The 24,405-nt window shown below is 47.4% G+C and overlaps 1 protein-coding gene across 1 annotated transcript in view; it reads left to right on the forward strand.

Moving 5' to 3' along the window:
* The first annotated feature begins 985 nt into the window (after nucleotides 1-985).
* The window catches only part of GALNT16 (polypeptide N-acetylgalactosaminyltransferase 16), a 73,522-nt gene continuing 50,102 nt past the window's right edge, over nucleotides 986-24,405 (forward strand). The window contains exon 1 of the mRNA XM_064424326.1: nucleotides 986-1,385. Within this exon, the coding sequence (XP_064280396.1) occupies nucleotides 1,182-1,385 (204 nt within the window). The 5' untranslated portion in view covers nucleotides 986-1,181. The remainder of the gene's footprint in view (nucleotides 1,386-24,405) is intronic.

Raw genomic sequence — 24,405 nt, forward strand, 5'->3', positions numbered from 1 at the left:
AGTCTGGCAAATGAATTTTGTACTGTGCTGTACTTCAGGAAACAAGCAGTGTGCAGGTAAATCTCAAAGGGCAATTTAGCAGAGCAGGTTGCAATTACACTTAGAGGCATGTGGTCAGGAGGAAAGTAGGGCAAAACGTTATTTAGAAGCCCTGATGACATTTTCCATACTGTAACGCAAATACTCTAATCCCCTCATCGGGTGCCTTGGAAGCACCCACATTTTCTATCTAGGCCTGTTATCAGGTGCCTTGGAAGCACCTTTGTTTTCTAAACATTTGTTTTCCCTGTAAGTTTTCTCGGTACCTCCTCCTGCTCTTTCAAACCTTAAAGCCATAGTTGCTCAGTAGCTGCACTGTGCCTAAATGTCACTTGGTTTCACAAGCTGCATGCTCTGTTGTTTAAGCTGCCCGCAGGGCTGGATTCAGTGAGTTTTTTACCGCTACAGCTTTAGCAGTGCCCTGTAATGTGGAATTGTACCATCGCTGCCTCTCCAGTGCCATGCTTGTCCTCCCGCAGGGCTTGAAAGGCCTCGAGGCTGTGGCGCTGGCCCGGGTGCCAGCCCTTGTGCCACTGCGTGACTGTCGCGCGTGGCAGCGATGGGAGCGGCTGCTCGGGCAGCTCCAGTGTCAGCCCAAGAGCCTTGCTCCCGTCAACCACCACAGCTTCAGTGGCAGATGGGCTCATCTCCATGGAGTGTGCCTACATCCCGTCTGCCATGGGCCGCCACGGTGTATTCGCTGGCCGCCTGCCTTACGGGCACCACTGTGGCAGCACAGGCACGAGTGCCACCGGGGCAGCGGTGCGGAGGGCAGGCTGGTGCGCTGCCATGCCAGCAGCCATCTCCCGGGTGAGCCCGTGTCACCCGCTCCCCGCCACCGGGCCCAGCCGCTCCGTGGCCGCCGCAGCCCCTTCGGCAGCCGGGCCCCGCGGCCCGCGCCGGCCCGGCCGGCAGGAGGAGGAGCAGGAGGAGGCGCGGAGCCCTCCGCCCCCTGCGGCGGAGCGGGAGACGCGTTAGGACCCGGCGGCGGCGGCTGGGCGGTGCGGGCCGGGGCCGGGGCCGGGGCCGGAGCGGTGAGGGGCGGGGGAGCCGCGCCGCCGCCTCCTGCTCGCCTCTTCTTCCTCCCGCAGCCGCCCCTGCCCGTCGAGGCAGCGCTCCCAGGCTCCCCCGGGGCGCTCGGCATGAGGAGGATCAGGGCTAATGCCATCGCCATCCTGACCGTCGCCTGGATCTTGGGCACTTTCTACTACTTATGGCAGGACAACAAGCCCCGCTCGGCGGCTGCCGGCAGGTCCGCCGGGGGCGGTAGCGGCGGCGCCCGGAGCGGGCAGAGGGCGGCCGGCAGGCTGGAGCTGCGCCGGGAGGAGAGGACCATCCCCCTGATCGTGAGTGAGCGGCGGCCGCCTGCATCCCGTCCTGCCGCGGCCGGGAGGATGCTCGGGGAGGGAGCCGCCGGCGCGGGGCTGCGCTTTGCCTTCGGGTTGCTTTCTGTTTATTTTAGCATTCGTGCTTGTCACCATGGCAGCCGCTACAATCGGGGAGCAGGGTGGGCACTCTCGGGGGAATAGAGTAATGCTGTGGGTAAAGTGTTTGCGAGTTGGCTCCGCCGCTCTCAGCCCGGGCTCTGCTCCTCCGGCTGAGAGCGGCTGCCCTTGGCCGGGGAAAAAGGCGGGTGAAGCAGCTGGAAGGATTTTAGTTCGCGTTCAGAAGGTGCTCCCATACAGATATGTATCACAACGCATGTGTGCGATCACAGTGCTTTCCCGTCAGGAGCGGCTGAGAGCCATGACCTCTCGCAAGCCCTTCCCCCGGCCAGCCGGGCTGCGGGCGCCGGGCCGGGGGGTGCGAGTGGCCGCCGCTGGTACCAGCCTCTGCCTCGCCCCTCCGCCCGGCTGCCAGCGCGGGCACCGGGCGCCCCTCGGGACTTCAGTCAGTTTCACACCAGAGGCAGCAGTCTGAGGCGGGCTCAGGCTAGATTTGGGCAGGGAGATGGCGGGAGCCCCCAGAGCTCCATTCCTAACCCGGGGAGAGGTAGCAGTGCCCTGATGTGCTACTTCAGTTTTGTTGAAAGCACCACACTCTGCCCTCCTTGGGTATCTGTAGGCTCAGTAGGGGGATAAAATTGAGCTCCTGACTTGAGGATGATGACGACCTTTCTGCTCTGTCCGTGGGGGTGATTTGTTCTCCCTTCAGCTTGTATAATAGCACCAATAAAGCTTTCCCAACTCTAGGCAATCGCTTCATAAAAAATAAATCAGCCCCTGGAGCAAGAAGTGGCCCAGCAATACCATTCCCAGGAGTGATCCAGCTGAAGCTGTTCGGGAGCTGCACTGTGTGTCACTCTTTGGCTGTGAATCCGTTTGTCAGCTGGTTACGCACACATGGAAGCGAACAAAAGCAGCAGCCCGGTCAGAGTCGAGCAGGGGCCAGGCGCCAGGGCTGCCCGCCTCCCTCCTTGGCTGGCACTGGGATTTTTTGGCCCATGTCTCGCTTTCTTTCACCTGTAAAGCGGGGATGGGAAGTGTTTATAGGTGTTTGGGAAGCCCTGTGAATGTTTGGAAAATGCTGTCAGAGCAGTCCCAGCCCTCAGGCAGCAGGGTGGAAACTCTTGAGCTGAGCCCCTTGGCCATTGCTTGCAGCTGCTGAAACTCAAAAGTCAAGGCTGAGGCTCTTGGACAGAGCACTCCTGTTATTTGCTGCTCACTAGGGCTGGGGGCTGCCGGCAGTTCAGGCTGCTCTGCTTTGGAGCCTCTGAGGAGCAGGACTGTGGAAGTGAACACGGTGAGGAGCTCTGTGCAAGTGCTGCTGTTGCTGAAGCCCTTTGGGTGCACTGGGAAATGCTCTTAGGCTGGCCAGGGCTGAGTTGAGGATTTGGAGCAGTCCTGCTTTTTTGATTCCACCTTAGTGGCAGAGGAAGCTGCCCCTGAGCCTCTGATTTCTTGTGTGAGCTTGAACATGCTGGTGTAGCAGTTTTATTTCTCTGTTCCCCCGCTTATCCCTTCTGGTTTTTTATAGCATTTACTTTACTCCCTCTCAGAGGGCTTGTGAGGTTACATGAATCCATATTGTCTGCCAAGCACCTTAAAATCCTCATGAAGAGGATGCTGTGGCAGTGCCACACGTGATTATGTTGCTGCTGTTTGGGGGGGCAGTATGTGCTCATGGCTAACCACAAAGCCTCTCCTTACAAGATACACTGCTGCACAACAGCCACTCCAAATCTGGTCCTGCTCTCCAAACCGTGTAAATCATTCCAGTGCTGCTCCATGCCTGAAATCCCTTAGCAAAGAAAAACAATCATCCTTTGCATCTCAAGCCCCTCTGTAACTGGGGTCCTAGGATGTGCCAGCCCTCCCACCAGGGCTTTCAGTAGCAGCTGAGATGAAGGAGGACCTTCTCCTTATGCACCTGGTAGTGGGGCATGGTGCGAATTTCACATCCTGACCTGCCATGATGTATTTGGATAGAGAAGGAAACAGGAAGGGTTTGTGGTGTTTGGGTTTTCCCTCATGCACGCAGGTTTCCCAAGGGTTTGGTGGGTTGCTGTGAGAGGCAAGGTGGTAAAATGCAGTGTGTGTACTCATGTAACTATGCAGTGCTATGGCTGTGGGAGCCTGACAGGCTTAGCAGTGATGAGGCTTGCACAATGAGCTGTCCCAGCCTTGGCCTCTGCCTGCGCTGCTGGGGCAGGAGCAGGGAGGTGACTGCGTGTGGGCACAGGGCAGGAAGGTTGGTGGAGCTGTGGGGACAGCACTGTCCCTCGGAGTGTGGCATCTAGCAGGGTCTGAGCAGTGAGCCTGAGGGCTGGTCAGGCCAGGGCAGTAGCTGTGCAGACTGTCCTCAGCATGTGGCCACCTTTGTTCCCCAGCAAAGAGCACTACCCTCTCCCAGCCAGCACAGGAAATGTGCCAGTTCCATTGCCCCAGTGGAGAAATAACAAACCTAGAGAAGCAGCTGTCCTTTGGCAGCAGAGCCCTCAACCCCGAGTTCATTCCCCTCAAAGTCAGATTATCTGATTAATGCACGATGGTGGTCGTGTATAAAGGGCGGTGTGCTCGTGCTCTGCGTGCTCTCTATCCCCTGGCTTTCTGCAGAGCCAGAGACAAGCTGCCCATTTGGATTCAGCTTCTGGTTTCCTCTGCTTGCCTGAGTGATGATGTTGGAGTTCAGGTTTGGGCTCATCTGCAAATAAGGGTGACTCATGTGACTTATGGGTCTCTGGAAAAATATTTTTTCAATTTTCTAAAATTGGCTGCTCTTCTGTCTGGGAAAAAGAAAAAAATCTCTCTTTTGGATGAGTGAGTCCAAGAGTTCTGCTCTTGCATCTATGCTATGACATTTCAAATCCTGGGCAAGTGAAAGTGTATTGCATGGGTTTAAAAACTGAAGTGCTTTCTGGGCTTCTGTTTTTCTTCTTTATTCTCTCTTAATGTGAAGAATAAAAATCATCTCAGTTAAAACTGTAGTCAATTGCAAGTCTCAGCTTGAAACAGTTTTTTGTTTGTTGACCTCATATTTATTAGCACAACTTTGAACTTAAAATCTGGATGTCTGACTCCTGGAGTCAGCAGGGAAATCTTTGAATATTTAAGCTGAGGCATGGAGCTGTCAGAGATCAGTGTCCCAGAAACAGCTCGTGCATTAATAGTGATCCTACAGATATCTGCTTTATAGATAGAAATCTTGACATGTGGCCTCTCTGCAATAAGCTCTTCACAAACAGGCTCCACAGATGCTTGAAATGAAAATTCAGATATTGGCAAATGGCAGGGCTCACTTGGTGACATGACAAGCCCCTGCATGCTTCTCCTTCCACTTACCACGGAGAGTAGAAACACAAGTGAGTACCACACTCCTAGAAATACATTTTTTTCTCCAGAGCACAGCATAGTTTCATATAGATTAGAAGGAGCCCTAAGACCTCTGAGAGTTAGCTTGTGTGTTTTTGGAAGATGAGCTTCCTCCCTGGACTCTTTTCTGTCTTTTCTAGGCAAAAGGTTGTTTCCTGTCTCCAGAAAATTTCCAAAGGCCAGAAGCTGTGCTATGTCTCTTTAGAAGGGCTTTGGCATCATTCCTGCACTATGTACAGGTGGTTAATTGTTCACCACGTGCTGCATATTGCTTTAGGATGGCAGTGATGAGCAGAGCCCAGGGCTCTGATACTCCCTGTGCAAAGACTGCAGCAAGGCAGGCTCGCCCAGCACGCTCGTGTCCCAGTGAAGAGACGAGGCCTTTGCTGCAGCGTGGGCAAAGCTTGTTAGCAGGAGGGATGGTTGGTAGGCAGCTTTGAAAGAGGGATTTTTCTGTTGGCTGACTGTGAGCTGAGGGTGGGAGTATTTTCTCCTTTTCCCTAGTCAAATGCAGGATGTGAGGTTGCCCACAGGGTTCTCCAGCTTGCTGACTTCTCTGGGGTGGCAGGGAAACAGCAACATGCCTGGAAGGTGGAGATAAAAGTGTCATTATTTAAATGCTCTGAATTGTTTTAGGCTCGTGCCCTGTTGCTCTTTGGAGCAGGTATGATGCCTCTTATCTTTGTAAATTGCTCTTTGGATTTTGGTGTGTTGTCTCTTGTCTCCATCCTGCCAGCTTTGTGAGCTGTGTAGCTGCTCTGTGAGCCCACTGGAGCCAGTCTGGCAGTGGAGAGGCCCTGGATTGTAATGCTGGCTCAGGTGACCTGAGCTCAGCCCTCCTGGCTGCTCCCTACCTCTGTGCTCAGCCATGTAAAATGAGCACTGGGGAGATGAGATCAAGGCACTCTTTTTCCTTGTAGCTAAGGGTTTCTAAATGCACTGCAAACAGCACTGAACTGTGTGTCACAAGCCTGTGGTGAGACAGCAAGCAGGAGACTCCACTGGGATGCTTGGCTCAGAACAGGTGGTGTGTGTAGGCAAAGAACAAGTTGGCGAGGAAAGATGTCAATTGTTTAATTCCCACATCTTGTTTAGCCAGAAAACAGGCGGTGGCTGGGCTTTACCTGCTTCTCTGAATTGCCAAACTGGCGCATTTAGCCATGCTTGTATTTGCCATCAAGTAAGACCACCTTGATGTATGCTCTTCAGACCCTGGAACATCTAGTTAACAGCATGCTCTGCTGCTTTTGTTTTGTATTGCCTTTGGCTCCTGGGTATCTGAACCCACAGAGCAGGTGCTGGCTGATGTTCACCACTTGGTCATGCATGAATTTATTCTCATCCCTTCATCACATTTCCTCTGTGCACAGCTTTCAGAGGATGCTGTTTTCCTCACAACTGGGATAAGCTGCAACTTTAATGGTTTGCTAAATGATACCATTTTTCAGGGACCTGTATCCCATGAGGCTCCTGCATGTGTGCCTCCCTGGAGGCAGGTCTTGTAGCCTCAGGAATGTAACTCTGGAAACAGGTGGATCCTTAATAAATAAAAAACCCCAACAAACACTGCAAGAGAGGGATCAGCACTATTTCCTTGCATTGGCATATTGTCAGGCTTAATTTCATGACCTGCTGTTCTATGAAGAGAAAAGGCCTAATTTTTAATGAGGTGCCACAGTTCATTTGAACAGCTTCCTTACCATTTTACTCACAGCAGGTTGGTCCTTCTTGAGTCTCCTGCCTTTTGGGGCAAGGATCACGTATATGGCTCTGTAGGCTTCTTTCTGCTCTTATGCTGAGTGTCTGTGTTGAGTTTGCACACGTGGGCAGAGCACGGGAGGCTCTGTGGTCTCCCCAGGGCTGTGATGCTGCCCGTAAGCCAGACCACCATGGCAGCAGCAGCAGCACACCTTGAGGCCAGGAAGGTACAGTGAGCAAACCAGTGAAGTTGCCATGTTCAACAGCTCGCAAAATGCTCTTGTTTTCTTGAAACATCTTCCTTTCAAGTAAAAGGAAAAGTGGAGGAAACTTCATCTCTCTTGTCCTACCATCCTGCAAAGCAGTTCTGCTCCCTGTGGCTCTGCAGATACCTGGGCTGTTGGAAATGAGATGGAAAAGAAGCTGCCAGTTGCTGGGTTTGTCTGTGCTGTTCAGCCTGGCCCATTCCACTGCCAAAATCCAGCACCTGCCTGGCTCTTCCCAGCACCTGTATGGCCTCTGCTCTTCCCAGTTTGCATCAGGGTGGGGGACACAGCCCTTAATGCTTGGAGTTTTGTGCCAGCCATTCATGCTGTGGCCAGAACCTTGCAGTACTGATTTTTTTTTTTTTTTTGGATCTCTGGCATCTCTCTTATGGCACATGGGGCCTGTGCCAGCTCCCTGGGAAAGGATGACTTGGTAACTTTTCTCTGAGCGTATTGCTGCAGGAGGAAGATTCAGTGACAGCTTGATGGTGTAATGTTTTATTTACAATGTTTATGTTTTAAAAATGTGGGAATGGCTGCTGTTTGCCTAAGTGGCAGAAAATTATTTTATATTTATTTTGTCCCAGGGGCCCTTGTGATGCATAAAAATGAAATAGAAATGAAGGAAATTGTTCACAACGGTAATGTTAATAAAATCCAATTGGAACCACTGGCCTTAATTGTTAATCAAAATGATGCTGTAGCTGCAGTGAGGTAGCTGGGGCTTGGGGAACGTGGTGGTCTGGGCAGCCTGGGAGGGTGTGTAGAGGTGAGGGGAGGACCAGTGCAGTGCTCCTGAACATGATTTATTTTACTAGAGCCTTTTCATTAAATCAGTGGGTGAAGCAGTTGCAAGTTTTAGCGAGCTGAAGCATTCTTTAGTATGCAGCCTCTTCCTCAGTTAGATCTTTGCATATACAAAACTGTCTTAAGATTTAAAACCTAAAAATGTAATGGTGTTGCTGGAAAGAGAAAGCTTTGATAGATATCTCAGGTTGCTGTTTGCCATGGTGAAACTTTGTTCAGACACTTTATCCCAAAGCAGGCAGGTTGAGAGTCACTTAAAAGGCAAGGGGAGAAGATGTTTTGTTTCTGTGGCACTGAACTGGCACTGAATACTGACTTAATTATTCCTGTTAGAAAAGCACTCAGAGCACAAAGGCAATGAAACAAACAGAGGCAAATGTACTGGGGATGAAGGATGGGACAGCAGGGGACCCTGGCTCAGCTGTGCACTGTCTCACTTCTGCAGGGGAAGCCCAGGGCAGAGCCCAGCAAAGTGGGACCTCTTGCTCTTCCTTGGCTCCCCATAGAATGCCAGCTGGTTGTTCCTATTCCATGTCACCTCAGTGTGAGTCCCAGGACCTTGCTTTCTCTTTGCTCGTGGATGCTGCTCTCATGTGCCACTCCAGCCCTGTCTGCCAGCTCCTGCAGTGGGCTTGTGGGCTCCTTGGGGTTGTCCTGTCAGCTGGCACTGCTGGCACTGTGTCTGGTGCCCAGGCCATGATCCACAGCACTCCCCATACTGTTGCATTAAGGTAAAGATTGAAGCACAGTGAGACCCGTGGAGTGGGAGCTGAGCTGCCTTATTGACTGAGCTGAACTCATCTTCCTTACAGGCTCTTCATATACCTCTGTTTCCCCAAAGTCTAAAATGAAAATTTTATCTACTTCACAGGGCTTTTGGGCAGCTTAGCTTGCACATTTTGTAAAGGGCTGGAGATGACAGAGATAACCTTAGCAAAACATGTGGTTGAGTCCTCCCTTTGTATATCCTCTGAACAAGGAACAGGATTAGCAGAAATGTAGCAGGTCAGGGCCGATCTGCTGCAAGAGGAAGGTGTTGAAGGCACAGCACAGGCTGCTTCATGCACTGAACAATGGGATTTGTTAGAAAAGACTGTGTATTACCCACTGCTGTCTTTTGCCGTGTCTTTACAAGCACATATTCTTGCAACTAATAAAAATGATAAAGGACTGCAGGTGGACTGTCCGCTTCAGATTTCCATGTCCCAGTTGTGTCTGGGGCTGTGGAGACAAGTAAAAAAGAATATAGTGGTCTCTTGGGCCCTGTCTCTGCAGAGAAATTACCCATGTTGTGATGTGCTTGGAGCATATGGGTAATTTCTCAGTGTTGGTAGAGACCAGGTTTCTGATAGGCAGCTGCACGCTCCCTTTGGCGCTGCTTTCTTTCGCCTCCTTCAGGGGCATGGTCCCTGCAGAGACCTGCCTCAGCTGCCTCCGCAGTGCCACTGTGTCCCTGTGCATCCCCAGGATGTGAATGAGGCTGCCACATGCGGCTGCCCCTGGGCTGGGAAGCTGTTTTGGCTGGTGAGATGATGCTTGGTTGGTTGTCCTGCCATGGTGGAGCTGGAGGGTTGACTTTGCAGCTCAGGCTTCAAGGCTGCCATGGTTGGGCTGGGGCAGTGCTCTAACTTCTATCTGTTAAAGCATGGTCACTGATGACATTCAGCTAAAGCCACAGAAAATTACCCACTTTAACCTCTTGTTTTCAATTTTCCCACTTTACAAATTTTTCATCTGTAAGCTGTAATACGATCTTTTTGAGGAGGCTTTGTTTAACAGTAGCAGAGAGAGAAAGCACCTGTGCTGAAATCTGTATCAGACATTTTGTGAGGAAAAAGAAGGACTCTTTTTCTTGCCTTTATTGTTTTGGATAACTGCCCTGAAACAGCTACGGCTTGGCTGGAAAAGTGCTTCTAACCAATGAAAGTGTCTTCAGAGGTTCTCTGAAAAAATCTTTCTGCAGCACAAAACTGGAAAAATAAAGCTTGCTTGCCTGCTGAGTACCCTGAACAAAGTATTTGGTGCCAGAGAATGTCATGCCCAGTAATGCCATGCTGTAACTTTGTGCCTTTTGGTATCAAGTATGCAGCAAAAAGTGTAATGAGTAAGGAAGAGTGTATAAGAGCTTTAAGAAGCAGTGCAGCTCCTTGGGTAACTGCTCAGTTAATCTCTGAATACAGGAATCTGGATACAGTGGCAGTAAAAATGGGAGCCATCACATCCACACAATGAAATTGAAATAATTGTGTGCTTCCTATGTAGTTCCCTGTAGTCTTTTGAAATTGTGAAAAATAATGGTAAAGTATTGGAGTTAAAAACTGTGAATGGTGCAAGGGCTCACTGCCAAGTCCTGGTGTGTGTGATCATGCTGTATTTCCCAGGTGCTGTAATATGTATGTCATTTTTGGTGGATTTTTTTTTCTTTGTACCTTTCAGTGAGATTGATTCACATCTGGTTGTGTGGTAGGAATTACCAGCCACCAGACTGCTGATGGAGTAGGCTGTGTTTGTCTCCCAACCTTCTGAAATGTCTCCATTTGGCTGAACTACTTGTTTTATGCCTAAAGGTAGGGAGCAGCCTCTCACAGTGACCTCTGAGGGGTTGGCAGGAGCAGTGAAAAACAGGGGGCATATCCCTGTTTCTGGCCTAGGGATGCTCCGTTGCCACATCCCTGTTGGTGCTTCACTTGCAGAGCTGGCTTCTCTGTCAGGGGCAGGCTGGGGTGAGCACAGGGGTGTTTCTCTCATTGCCCAGGTGCAGGGTGATGTTTATACTGAGCTTGGGTTGGCAGCAGAAGGATGGATGCTCTGCAATGAGGTAACCCTTCCAAAAATTCTCTTGGAACAAATCTGAATGAACTTGATGTCTGTTTGTATCCTCCCTGCGTTTGGTTGAGCTGTGCCTTGGAATGCCACATTGCTGTGCCATGCCTGCTAGCTGAGTGGCCCCATGGGACCTTTCAGGGCATTTCCAGTCTGGGAAATGCATTTCTGGCTGGGAAAACTGGCTGGCAAAACTGGACCACACTGGCTGGGCAGCCCAAAAGGAAATTTGGGAAGGGCTGGGAAATCAGTATTCCATCAGGACTAACTGAATCTATCAGGCCAGGCAATGATGAGATGAGGTCAAGTGAGGTCTGGCCTTGGAGAAGCTGCCCAAGCACCTATCAAAAGCTGCCTTTGGCTGAGTGTGAAAGGATTTTAAGTGAGCAGTTGGACTGCTGGCTCAGGTCAGGTTCTTGAACAGACATCAGTCTCATGCTGCATGTTAGGTGAGCCATGAGGAGGTAGCTAACAGTGAAAGCAAACACTGTCCTTACAGCACAGGATACAGATTGAGTCACATCAGGTGATAGGAAAAATCTGCTGATCTGCCTGCATCACTCTCCTGACAGCATTATTAAAAATTATGCATTGTAAATTATTTACTCATTAATTTTCCTGGGCCTAAAGCTTCATTTTCAGGGAAGATATGTTGGAGTAGAAAGTAAACATGGTGGGGTGATACAAATCATTGTGTGTGGCAGGGCTAATGTGAATTACAAGTTATGGCTATTCTTCTCTCTGCTGCTGTTCAGCTGTTAATTGTGCATCACTGCCCTGGGTGGCTGGTACCTCTGCTACCCCTTGCATCTGCTGCTCAAAAGGGCTACCTGCGTGCTTCTGCCACCCCATGGGTTTGGATGCATCAGTCATGGCATGGTAGTGTCATGGCAGTAGTGTTCTCTTGCCCACTGCCAGCATCCTTGGGACAGTGGGTCTCCACTTGCACTGAGGAATTGGAGGGGACAGTGTTCTTGTGAGGATTTTGTGAGACATTTGATATGTGCAAAGCTGAGCCCTTTAAATCTTGATGCCCTAGTTAACGGGGATTTAGTCCTTCCAACCTGTCACAGTCCATCTCATTTTTCCCCCTCTTTCCTTTTAGTTAGAGGATTAAAATTGTCGCATTGAGCTTAAAGGGGATTGGAATGCTCTGTATTTTTCTTCTGCTTTTGCCCAATAGCTCCTAAGAGACATCATAAAGAATGGCCAAGAATGGATAAACAGGTATTAACACCACTGCAAGTGCTGAAGAAAAGGTGAGAAAACTCTCCCTACCGTGTTGTGCCCGCATTATTGCAGGGTCTGAGCAGGAGGTTTTCATTAGTCTGTGTCCACAGACTGCCGGGGGCAGGAGCACAGAGCTGGGCAGGACCAGCAGCTGCAGCAGGGGAGAGTGGTGGTGGGAGCTGGATGTATCAAGGAGTGCCCTTCTTATTCTTCTGTGCCTCCTGTACCCATGGAGCCGTGTAAGGCTGCCCAGTTCACCAGTGTACAAGAGGAACTTGCTCCTGCCAGGGGGCTGCACGTTCAGAAACCCCAGTACACAGTTCTGCACAGCTCCTTCATCTTGGCTTCAGAAGAATCCAAGATCTGAACTTTAAATGAAGAATCTTGACTTGGTTTTTTGGGGGGACAGGAGGGAGGGGTGTGGCTGGCTGGTGCTGTTCACCATGAAAGAATACTTGAAAGTGTTACAAAGTAGAAATGCAGGGTGACCATTTGGATTCCCTAGTTCATGTAGCAGTCAATCTAAGAATTTAGGAAATAATGCTGCACATGGTGTTTTTTAAACATCCAGGAAATTGCTAAACTAAGTCTTGTGATAGAGTCATAAAGACTAGGTAAATTTTGAGTATCCACAATACGTCATCAATTTTCTTGTCCAGCTTTCTGCTGGTACTTTTATAATTCGGTAGAAATACATCTCCCACTGTTGCATTTAATTTGCTGGCCCTGTGCAGAGCTTAAAGTGTGGTCTTCACCATTCTGTGTGGCAAGGACAGCCATGAAACATGTTGCCAGAAGGTTATTTTGAATCATTAGAGACAATGTCTATCTTTGTGGTCTTGAGCAGGTGAGTGAGTTGAATTTGAATGGAAAATATTTCCATTGAGGTCAGAATTTGCTTTAAATTTTCTGTTCAATATTTTTCTTCCCAAGGTAAATTCCCATATCACTGTCCCTTATCTGAAAGGGATAAATTTAGACGCATTTTGATCAGTGCCTGTCAGTTGTGAGCCATTTGAGTCAGATGCTGCTTATCCTGGGGTGGGCTCAGCATCTGTGCAATGCAGAGACCAGATTTGCCCTGGGTTGCCATGGGGGTGACTCCAGCCATTACCTGGAACTTCTTGGTAGGAGTTGGGTGAGGCTTGGCAATGTGCTGAGGGTTCAGGTGCAAAAGGACAGACCTGGGGAGAAGCTGTTCTCCATGAAAACTCCTTTTCCCTGCCCTAGGTGTAACTCTGTGTACAAGGGGAGTGCACAGCTCACAGCTGCATGTGTGTCTCTGTAGCGGGGTCTTTCTGGATGTGGGGGACATGTTCTGTGAAGAGAGAGTGAGACAGGGAGACCAGTTGAATAATTAAACCATTAGGGGCTACCACAAGCCTGCTTGGAGTTACCAGTTGCCTTGCCATCCTTTTTCAAGCAATTTGCATGTAAGAGTTGTGTGACATCTCCCATTTGTCTTGCTCCTATCCCAGACCTCACACAAGGCCTGTACTGCTGGGTGCTTCCTGTTTATCTGCAGATCTCTTTGACTGTCCAGACTGCAGGCTCTTTTGTGCAAATGTGAACAGAAAAGACAGCTTCTGTCCTGGAGTTTATAACCTCTGTACATGAGTGAGATAAAGAGTTGGGGATATAAAACATTCTTTCCCCCATTCCCCTGATGGAGAGCTGAGGCTAAGCCTTGAGCTCTGATGAAAGGAAACAAAGCATTATTGAGAGCTGCTAACCTCTGGTTATTAACTCTGATGAAAATACCAGTGAAGCCAAGACAGCTTGGATATTAATTGTGTACCAACATATTAAATGAATTTGCTACTGGATTCCAGTTACTATCCCAGAGACAATTAAAACTCTGTCCTGTGGTAGCTCCTATTGTAACTGGCCATCCCTCATTACATTTTGCATTGATAATATATTTGGATCACCTCCCCACCCCTCATAATTTCTGTGACCAGTGATGTGTTGGCCACCTAAAACCACTTTGGCACATATTTTATGTAACATGAGTGAACTGAGACACCTTGGGGGGAAACAAATATGGGTTGTGGCTGGAGGGAGCATCCTGGGAAATCCCTTCTCCCTGATTACCTCAGTTACCTCAAATGCCACCTTGTGTTTTGGTTGTGCATTTCTTTTTGCACGTTCATTTTCAGGGAAGAAGTAGCATTTGAGAACAAGCTGCTAGGACACGAGACAGGTTAGAAAAAACTTCCTGGTGATGTGCAAATGTTAATCATTAAACCTGTTACCGCGTAGCAACATGACTTCTCATAATGATTAACTTCCTCACCAGGCTGTAGTGGAGTAAATCTCAGGGTGTTTGCTGAGCTCTGGAAGCTTCAGCTTCTCCCACTGCAGCCCAGCTGCTGAATAGGGTTGAAACACTCCTTGACTGGCTGGGGTGATGAACAGCAGGGCTTCTTGGGGCTGACGGTGCTTCTTCATTTCAATTCTGCTTTTGAAGACTTACATTCTCAACCTAATCAGGGTGAAGTGAGGTGCCTTGTGTTACATTGTTTTTAATGCCAAATCACATCCTTAACCACGTGCTTAAACCAGTATTCTGTGTAATTCACTCTTCTGAGTGGAAAATACACTGTAACACTTTTAATCATTCTCTCTGCAGGAAGAAAAAAGAGTTTTCATCAGGGAATACGTTCCTGGAGTTTGCAGCACACACTCGTTCATTGTCTTGCTGCCCTGTTCTTTGTGCAGATAAAAGCAGAGTGCTGGATGCTGAAATTCTTGTATGCCTGGTTGGTGGCATGTGGCACAAGTTGTCACGGGCACTACCATCTGACTGGGCATGTGGCCTTTTCCCCACGGGTTATTAATAGTCAAATGCAAGTGCAGCAACATTGTCTGCTTTTTTAGGAGCAGAATTTTACACGGGTGAATTAGGCTGGTTGTTCTCATTTTCCTTCAGACAGGAGTCTGAATGTCAGGCATCTGCTGCTGCCACTGCAGACCCAGCTTTGTGCTGAGAAGGGGTGCTTGCCCAGTTCAGGCTCCAGCAGTCTGGACAACATCAGCTGGAAGATGAGGAGTTACAAATGGATGGCCAGGGCTTTACCACTGTTGTTTTGGCGAGTGATACTGGGTCATATTGCCAATAATTCTGTATTGCAGACAGGGAGAACTTGGCACTCTTAAGTGAGGGGCCCCAGGGTACAGCCTGTACCTGAGCTGGATAACCCATTCTGCAGCATGCTGGAGAGCACCTCTCCTGATCAGAGGGGTGAGGAGTGATGTTTCTAGGTCAGCAGCACTATGCCACCTCGAGAAAGCTCCTAACAAGCACAAGCAACTCAACATCCTTCAGTAAGTCTGTCCTGTTTGACACAGACTTGCTATTGCTTCTTGAATATCTCCACATGGTGCTGTTGGGGTAGTGGGAGTGGAACAGAATTTGTTCTGCAGAATTGGTTTTTCAGAATGACTCTGCACTGTAAGCAGAAATGGGCTCTTTGGACTTACTTGAGGGGAAAAGATGGCCAAAATAGACCAAAAGCCTGATCTAAAAGAAATACCTTTGCTTCTGAAAAGGGTGAGTAAAAAATCCCCACCTGTTTGGTAGTGCCATCCAGGCTCCCTATAGGCTGTGCTTCCAGAAGAACTGTGTACAATTCTCCTGCCAGTTCAGTACCTCCAGTGTTACCAAAGTGTGTGATAAACAACTGCATGGGAATGTCTTCAGTGTTAGAGGGCAGCTCAGCGATCTGTTTTCAGGACAGACACCAAGGCTGGCAAGGAGGAAGGTATTTATACTGTGCTTTAGTAATTGTTGACCTGAAAGAACTTGTCACTGTCCATTTCTCAAAAACATGTTTTAAAAAACCTCCATTAGCTTTAATGAAATTGATTTGGTGCATTTCTCAGAGTGTGATGGTGTGATGGCAGTATTCTCCTTGATTTACTGAACTAGCTTATCTGAATTGGAGGAGTTTGCTTGGTGCTTCTTTGGGATGAGAAAGATGTTTGAAGAAGTGTGGAGTGCAAGACTTTTTGTCTTTATTGTGTTCTCCTAGGATAGAGAAAGTGTGGAAGTATTAAAATATATTTAAAACTATTTTAATACATTTTAAATATTTAATTGTTCACTGAAATGTGGACTCTTAATATTGCCTTAAAATAACTGCAGCCTCCCTGCAGATGCCGACTGCCTCCTGCAAAAATGACACCATGGCTTCTGGGGCTTCTGGCTTGCTTTGGGAGGTACAGAAACTATCTGATAGCTCTTCCTTTCCCCTGTTCCATTAAATAGGTTGCCAGTATAAAATGCAGTAAGCACAATGCTATGGTTTTATCTATATTAGTGTATATTGAGCCAGATTGGAACCAGTGTCTGGAACCAGCAGGAAAGATTATCTGAGGATGCTGGGGTTACAGAGCAGAATTCAATGTGACTGGGCTGGAGCTGGCTGCCCTTTAAAGATGTGTGGTTTGGGAAGAGAGGATTGCTGTTAGAGAGGCCTGTCTGCTCCTTCAGAGGTAATTTAACAGCCTGCCTTGCATTCAGGCAAGGGAAATGCTATCAGTGGATTTTTTCCTATTGTATTAAATGACCTGTCTGTATGTCATGGCCTAATTGTGTTACCCCAGAGAGCAGTGGATAGAGGATGATTTTCTTTGAAAGTTTTCTTTGCTGCATTGGAAAGGGGCTACTCCCATCTGATTCAGCTGCCAGGCAGCCAGATTTCTCTCTGCTGGTCAATAAACAGAAACTGTGGTTTTATGCACCAGAAGCTGGGATACTGGCTGCTGTAGTTATGACTTAATTGCTGTCAGAAGTGTCAGATTAGTAGGAATTGGATATTGCATCAAGCTAAGGGTCTATCTACCAGAGATGTACACGTTGAAAGTGAATCCATATATCTATATTAAACAGATTTGTAGTGGCATCTGTTCTGCCCAATGGTTTTTACAGGGAAAACAGTCCACAGACAATAAGACTGAAACACTTCTATTGGTACTTTCAGTAATAAACATTTTTTGCATTGACAGGTCATGTGCACTTGAGTCTTCAGAAATGTGGTAAGTGTTTAAGCATCTTCGTTTACAGATCAAGAGTCTGAAGGAGGCTCAGAAAGGTTAAAGTCTTGATTTACACTGATTGCTCAGGCTCCATTGACTTTCTCTTTGAATGTCTTTCCCGCTGGGCATTTAACTGACATCCCCTTCCTTGGAGCTTCAGTGCATGTTTAAATAGTCATGGCTCTTCCGCAGGGAAGGCAGGGCTAATAAGGAAAATTGAAGTGAATACACCCTGCTGATGCACAGTGCCAGCATGCTTTGCCCTGAGGATGATGCCTCTCCTCACTGGGTATCTTTAGGAGGCAGCATTCAGAGTGCAGGTCTCTGTTTGCAAGTGGGACATCTTGCAATGCTGCGAGGTGAAGGCTCTTGTAAAAGTGGCTCAAATGAGGCAGACAGTAACGAGTTGTCCAGGAATGGTTCATTGGCTCCTGCCTGGCAGAGGGAAGAGTGTCCCTGTGATTTGTGCTTACCTTGCTATGCAATTGAATTTTATCCTTGAACTTGGTTTCTGGTTCAGACAAAAGCCCTCATGTGAAACACATGCCATTTGCACAGGGTTCTTAATTAGAAGAATTCATCATAAACATGGACATCTTTCTCTTGTTGTTATGGCAGGGGATAGCGATTAATCACATCCTCAGAAATTCCTCAGAAATGTGTCTGTTCTTGTTTACTATTTCTATATCCTTTCGGTCCTTGATGTCTGCAGAAAGATGAGGTCCCTTATGACATTGCTGTGCTACTATTTAAAAATGTGGGTGTTAGAATGGTAGAGAATTCATGGGATACTATAACCATTATTGTGCTTTTAATTAGTTAATGAACTAGTGACTTTTGAGTTGTGGTAGTTCCACAAGGCTTGCTATCTGTTGATCAGCAAATGCTTAAAACTTGCATATTCAAAAATATCTTTATCTGCTGGGATAAAGGGGGAAAATCACAGCATGCTGAAATCTTAACAGCTGCCCTCTCCTAAAACATCTATGTGCTCTTCTCCCATACTGCCACTAGAAAGGAAGGGATAGAGTGCAAAAAAATAATTTGCTATGATAATTTAAAATTGAGCAACTTGGCTTGGGGTACATCTTGCACCCTGCTTTTTCTCTCTGCCCTCCCTCAGGTGGCCAAGACATGCTATTTTGGAAGCATTCAAAGAAGAGAAAGTCCATTTTCTGTGCAAAGTTCAAGAATTAGGGGTTCAAAACGGCTTATTAGGTTCTTCTGTGTGAATACTAGCTTCCAGCACCAGGGATTAATTGCTTACCTTCAGGTTTTGAAAGGTCTGTGTCTTTTGCAAAGAATAAAGCAAGAACATCTTGCAGGCTGCAAAGCACATCAGCCTTATTGAAATGTTTGCTGGGGGTGCAGCAGGGCCCTTCTCCTAAGCTAGGAACTACTGGACTACTGCAGAATTGATTTTGGTGGGTTTTTTAGCCAATAACCCCCATTTATCTCCTTGGGGAAATTTTCTTTTAGCTGGTTTGTCTCCTTTCTTCCTCTCCAGATGGATATCATGGTATTAACAGATGGCTAAGGAGAAACGTTTCCTTCCCTGACTAAAAAGGAAGTGAACGTATGGAAGCTGTCTCAGACATGAGTTTTGAGCCCTTTTCTAACTTGGCAAAGACTTTGTCCTCAGCCCTGGAGCCTTGAGGACCAGTGTGGCAGGCAGAGGCAGATGGGGAAGCCCACAAGGGTGGCTTACAGGGGGAATGGAGAAAGTGTGTTTTGAGAAGGCCAGCGCTGTAGCAGGTGGGCTCACTTGTACTGTACTGGGCCAAATCCCACTCTGACTCTCACAGTATGTCACAGCTGGTATTTTCAGCTGTCCTTTAAGCATAAAAGCTAGGTCAATGTGTTTCATGAAGACCTGCTCTTCAGTGGCTGCTTTGCGCTGCTGGAAGCAGTTAATTAAATCAAACACTGTGGGTTGCAGAATAGCAAGGTCTTTTGGGTGAAGGACTTGGGTAGATCTGGAAGCAGACATTTGATGAAGCCATTTTGTGCTCTGCAGTGTTCCCTTTAAGCTGAGATGGAAAGGGAGTGTTAATCTATTTCTCAAGGGTGCTGGAAGAATGACTGCAGTCTTGTGAACATCACTGATTGTGTCCTCTAAAAGATCTTTATGGGACCACACAAATGACAGAAGCAGTAGATAGGTGTGGTGGCTTGCTGAAAGAAGTGAGAATATTTGATTTGAGATCCTGCAGGCAAGCTCCTCTTGCTCTGAGAGGGCACAAATCTTATATTTTGCTCTGCAGGTTACGATGAGCAACCTATGCCATTCCTCCAGATTTTGCCAGGTGCTGGTAGAGACACTTTTTGGATGGTTGTGAAATGCAGGAGAAACTATTCTTACCAAGATACCCCTCCATCTGTCTGCAAATAATGCCTGTATTACCTTGTCCCTGGGTACTGCCTCCCCTTTGAGAGAGGCAGAGGCTGAGCCAGTGCAGTCCCATACCTGCAGGAGATGTGGGCCCTGTTACGTCTAGAGACAGAGGTCATCTTCCAGTAGCTGGACTGAGAAAACACTGAGGGATGTTAGTTGTATTTGGAAGGAGTGTGGGGGGGAACAGAAGCAAAAGCCAGGTTATCTCTATCAGATGCTGGCTGTGGTCCCTGAGGAAAACTGCTTTTGCTCTGTTGCCATGATGTTTGTACTCAAGGTTAAAGCACTTGGGTGGAGGTGAAGACACCATTCTGGTAGTGTTTTGCTTCAGGTGGGTTGACTGCAAAGAAAACTCCTGTTGTTAGCCTGGTATTCCCGGGGGGTATGGGAGGCATGATGTCTGTTACCTGCGTGGTAACATGAAAGTGTGCAGTGAAGGGTAACATAAAGTCATTATTAACTAAAATAAGTTGACGGAGTTCTTCCCCCTCTTGGTTAAAAATTTACTGCTTCACACAGGTTAACACAGTGCTCTGGGGAGAGATTGAAGGGATGAATGTGTGTAGGAAAGCAGAGGGTGGGGATGGGTGTTCTATATATGCTTTTCCCACTTGCTGCTTCCCTACAAAATGTATCAGTCATTTGGAAATTGGTTCTGGCAATACTGCTCTCTATGTTATAAGAGGAGGAGTCTGTTAAGGGCATATCTGATGGGTGAGGGAGTAAGCGTAGGATCTTTCATGTGTTGAGGTGTTACCAGGTTAGAGATGGTTGTTTGCTGGGGCAGTTGCTGCAGCCCCAGCTCCAGCTGAGTGCTGAGTGGAGGACAGGGTGGAAAGGTGCCCCAGTTGGACTAGCAGCTCTCAGTTCAGCTCCAAGGACAGCTGGGGCAGCCTTGCTGGGAATATCCTGCAGTGTGAGCCACTGGCCTACAAGGCTCCATAACTGAGAGAGAATATTAACCTGTAGATAGAAAGTCTGACAGCCTCTGACTCAGAGCATCTAAGTGATGTGGGATGGGAAGAGCTTGCAGGGGGCCTGGCAGGATGGATAAAGGAAAATAATTTGGAGGGGAAGTACATTGCAAGTAGCAAGATAGGACCAACTTTGCTTTCTTTTGCTTTTCCCCCTGGCTCTAGACTGCAGATAACAGCAGCTATTTAACATTCCTGTAGATCTTCCTTGCTTTCAGATGAGGAAAAAAAAAAGAACAATTTTTTTTTTTTTTAAGGAAACCAAAGATATGGCTACATTCACAGTTTCTGAACTGAGTTGTGTGGGAGATTTGTACATGTTATTTGTGTCTGTATATACTGAAAGCCTTGAGGTTCTTGTTGCAGAGCTTTTTTTCAGTACAGAGGATTTTTATTATCTTTGTACTTACTTTGCTGTTTTGTTCAAAGTACCAATTCAGTTCTATAGTTTCTCCTACTCTTTGAGTGGTACAAACAAAATACTGGCAAGCAATTTGGACACCTGAGCCAAAGTACTGGAGATCAGAATGCCTCCCTGAATTTAACAAAATAATTGACATACCTAATAAGATGCCAAACCTGATCAATTTGGCTGATGCACTTCCATCCCCATCAAGCAGAGGTTTGTCTTGAATACCTTTAGTTTAAAGCCCCAGAGGCATCCTGCAGAAATGGATGGTGGAGCTGCCTTCCTTCCTCTCCAGCTTCTCTTGTCTTGGGCACCCGTAAGCAAGATTTGGGGCATCCCAGAACTGGGGACAAGCCAGGTTACCCTCCTGTGTGAGGGTGAGCTTGCTCAAGATGGGATCACTCACACATATATCTTTTGATAAAGTCACCAGTGGCTTGCAGTGGGTAGACCCCTCTTTAGCTGGAGGTGATCTCTGAGCCTTGCAGCACCACCAGCCAAACCAATGAAATGCTTTCAACTCCACTGGTTAAAACCACAATGAATGAGCATTTACTTGTGATTGCTATGAGAGTTGCAGTACCTCCGCCCATGAGATTTTAATGGATTTTTTTAGTGTTCCCAAGTTAATCAGCCTCCTTGAGACAGGTATCTTTTCTCTTGACACCTATCAGCATGTCTTAGACCTGGCACAGTAGGATTTGAACTGTTGACACTGCTTAATGCAGAGATATAAATTGCTCTTGCATTGCCTTCACCACAGTGCATGGTCCGTGTCAATTGTCTTTCTCAAAGGCAGCCATTTCTGAAGCAGTCTTTCTCATATTACAATTTTGCCTTCAGTGAGGAAAATCACTTTTCTGCAATGAGAAACATGATTTCTTCCCTAATCTCTGACTAAAGATCAGTGAACTTTTGAGAGGTACCTTTCTGCTGTCTTGTAATGAAATTATTCATTTTCTTGTTCTGCATGGCTGACAGATATCTATCAATTCCAGGCCTTTAGTGTTGCAGTACAAACGTGTGCTGCCTGTGTTTAAGGAATGATTCTTCATTTGCAGGAGCCATACCAGGCCGTTACCCTCTGTGAACTGGCATACACACGTGGGTTGTGTGCATCAGCAGGATAGGTGTGCAAAAATTGTTCCATTTTATGATGGACATAACTCACAAGGTTTGATGGTGAGAGACAATTTTCTGTTGTTTAACTTCACTGGTTTCTAATGAAGTGTGCTGCTAAGCTCTTCTGCTCCACTAGCTTGGGGCATTGGTTGCTAAAGTGCCAGCTTTCCAAAACTACCCAAATGTACCAAGTGTTTGACTCTTAAAAAAGGTATAATAAATCTGCTGGCAAAAGAATGTATTTCTTTCTGCTTCTGGAAGGATTCTCCTGTGGATAGCCTTGATTCTGAACATGACTACAGTTAATTATATTAGAGGAGTAAATAGCTGTCAGTCAGCTTTTTTTGTCTTTTTCACATGCTTTGAGTAGCCTGTAAATGGTATGCTGAAAAAAAGCTGTTGTCCAAGCTGTGTGTTGATATGGCAGGCCTGGAAAACAGTCTTAGGGTAGCTGTTTTAAGGCTTCTGTAGATCACTACCAGACACTGAAGTAAACTCTAGCATTGAAGAAAAAGTTGGCTTTACGTTATTTGTGATGGTCTTGTAAGCTGCTTTTGGCTGAGCTGTTTGAGTAAGAAGCTGAAAGTGGATGCTCCTAAGAATCCGATGGGTGTTCTGAGAAAAGTTAATCACAAGAGCTCCCCAAGAGGCAAGAAGTGCAGTGATGTGGTGCTGATCAGCGTGGGTAGGAAGCGACACCATGCTGGGTGCAGGCGTCAGCAATGGCTTTGGTGAACGAAGCACACAGAGCCCTGCAGTCACAGTGGGGCTGAGGCAGGAGCTGAGCATCTCCTCCCAGCACCCTGCTCCCAGGCAGGAGGTTCTGCCACATCCACGGCACACTGTCAGCTTTCCTTCTCACACAACTGGGAATTGGCTCTGTGTGCACCGGATAGGGACTTTAAAAAACCCAAAAGCAACAAAACAAGCTAAAAAGCACTGTGGTATTGCTATGGTAACAAACATCTAAAAATGCAGGCAGATCTCTGTATTAACTGTAGGCTTGGGCTTTATAGCCTGTGCCCTGGTGGTTGCATATGCAATCAGAGACAGAAATGTGCTGTAAAGGGAAACTGCAGCAGGTTTATGATACCTTGGGATCTTTCCAAATATGAGACCTACTGTTCCCTCTGCTTGAGGCAGGCTAGCAGCAGTTGCAGGCTGTTGGTGTGTGTCTGTCACTGCCTGTCTGCTACCCATCCAGGCAATGAGAGATGAGTGGTCAAATGCATTCTGGAGCATTGGAATGTCCTGCAGTTTGAGTTTAAGAATAGCTTGGGTCTTTCATCTGACATTCAGAGGGCTTAGACTAGTTGGAGGAAATGGGTATCTCTTGTTACTTCCAGCAGCACATTCAGTGGCAGGTCTGGGAGAAGGCAAAGGGAGTTCAGCTTCTTCCCTGGTGTGGTGCTTATTTGTGTGTGCAGTAGTTCTGGGTTTTGCTGTGGTTTCAATCTTGTTTTCCATTTTTCCACTGTTTTGGGCAGTGTTAAAATCCTTCTAGAGGGAAGGTAGTGGAGCACATTGAGTTTCTGGCAGAGATGGAGCAGGCCCTTCTACAACAATGGCATGGGGTTTCTTGGTAGCTTGGATAGCCATTTCCCTCTCCACAAGCATCCACTGGAAAATACTGCAGGACTGGGCAATAGATAAAGAGAAGGGAAGGAACTTCCAGAATGGCAATTACAGAGGTGTAGGGGACCCTGCTATAATTATAGAGGCTGATGTTAGAGGAGGAAAAGACCTGTCCTGAGAAGGCCTGGCTTTGAAGAGGAGAAAAGACCTCAAAATGACAAAGACAATGAGGGAACTAGACCATCTCCCTTGTGAAGAAACGCTGAGAGAGCTGGGCCTGCTCAGCCTCCAGAAGAGATGACTGAGAGGAGACCTTTTCAGTCTTGAGGACTGTGTCAGAGGCTCTGCTCGATGGTGCTGAGCAATAGGACAAGAGGCAATGGGCAGGAAATGATGCACCTAAACAGGAGGAGGAACTTCTGTCCTCTGTGGGTGACCATCCACATGGAACAGATTTCTCAGAGAGGTTGTGGAGTCTTCCTCACTGGAGATATTCAAGAACCATTTGGACACAGTCCTGTGCAATGTGCTCTAGGATCACCCTGCTTGAGCAGGGAGGTTGGACCAGATCACCCACTGTGATCCCTTCCAATTTTACCCATTCTGTGATTCTGTGATAATGCTGCCTCCTAAAATAGAAAAGTCTTGTTTCCTGCATCCCTTTCTAAGGGTCATGCTGACAGGATTCTAGCATGTGTAAAGGAAGCTGCCCCTTGGAATGCAAAGACTTCTCTGGCTTACTGATGCTCTGGCTCCCCTTGAGACCAAGTTGCAGGCCTGACTATGATTTCAGGCTTCAAATTTTTTAAAGCTACAGTGTGTGAGATATCAGTGGGGCCTTGATCTGGACACTTTTGGCATGCCACTTGTTTCTGTTGTACTTTGCACATGATTGCAGGGAAGCAGAGGAAGAACTCCATAGAGTTCAGTCTCCTGCATGAGGACACACATTGGCATGTAATTATGTGCAGTCATGCCAGGTAAAGCTTTTAGTGGATGTGCATGGTAGAAGTAGCTTTGTATTGACACTTACAATTCAGGATTGCCCTTTTTGTTGAGTCCCTAACCCTACAACCTTAAATATGGCTTTTTTATATTGGCTTGGGGAGGAAGGGACGAGAGAGAGAGCTGTAAGCTGTAAGCTGTATGAGTGACAGCTGTATAAAAAGCTGTATATATTGACATAGGAAGGTCATGTCCTTCAGTCCTTCATCAG

This window comes from Passer domesticus, chromosome 6 (assembly GCF_036417665.1).
Source record: "Passer domesticus isolate bPasDom1 chromosome 6, bPasDom1.hap1, whole genome shotgun sequence".
Taxonomy (NCBI): Eukaryota; Metazoa; Chordata; class Aves; order Passeriformes; family Passeridae; genus Passer; species Passer domesticus.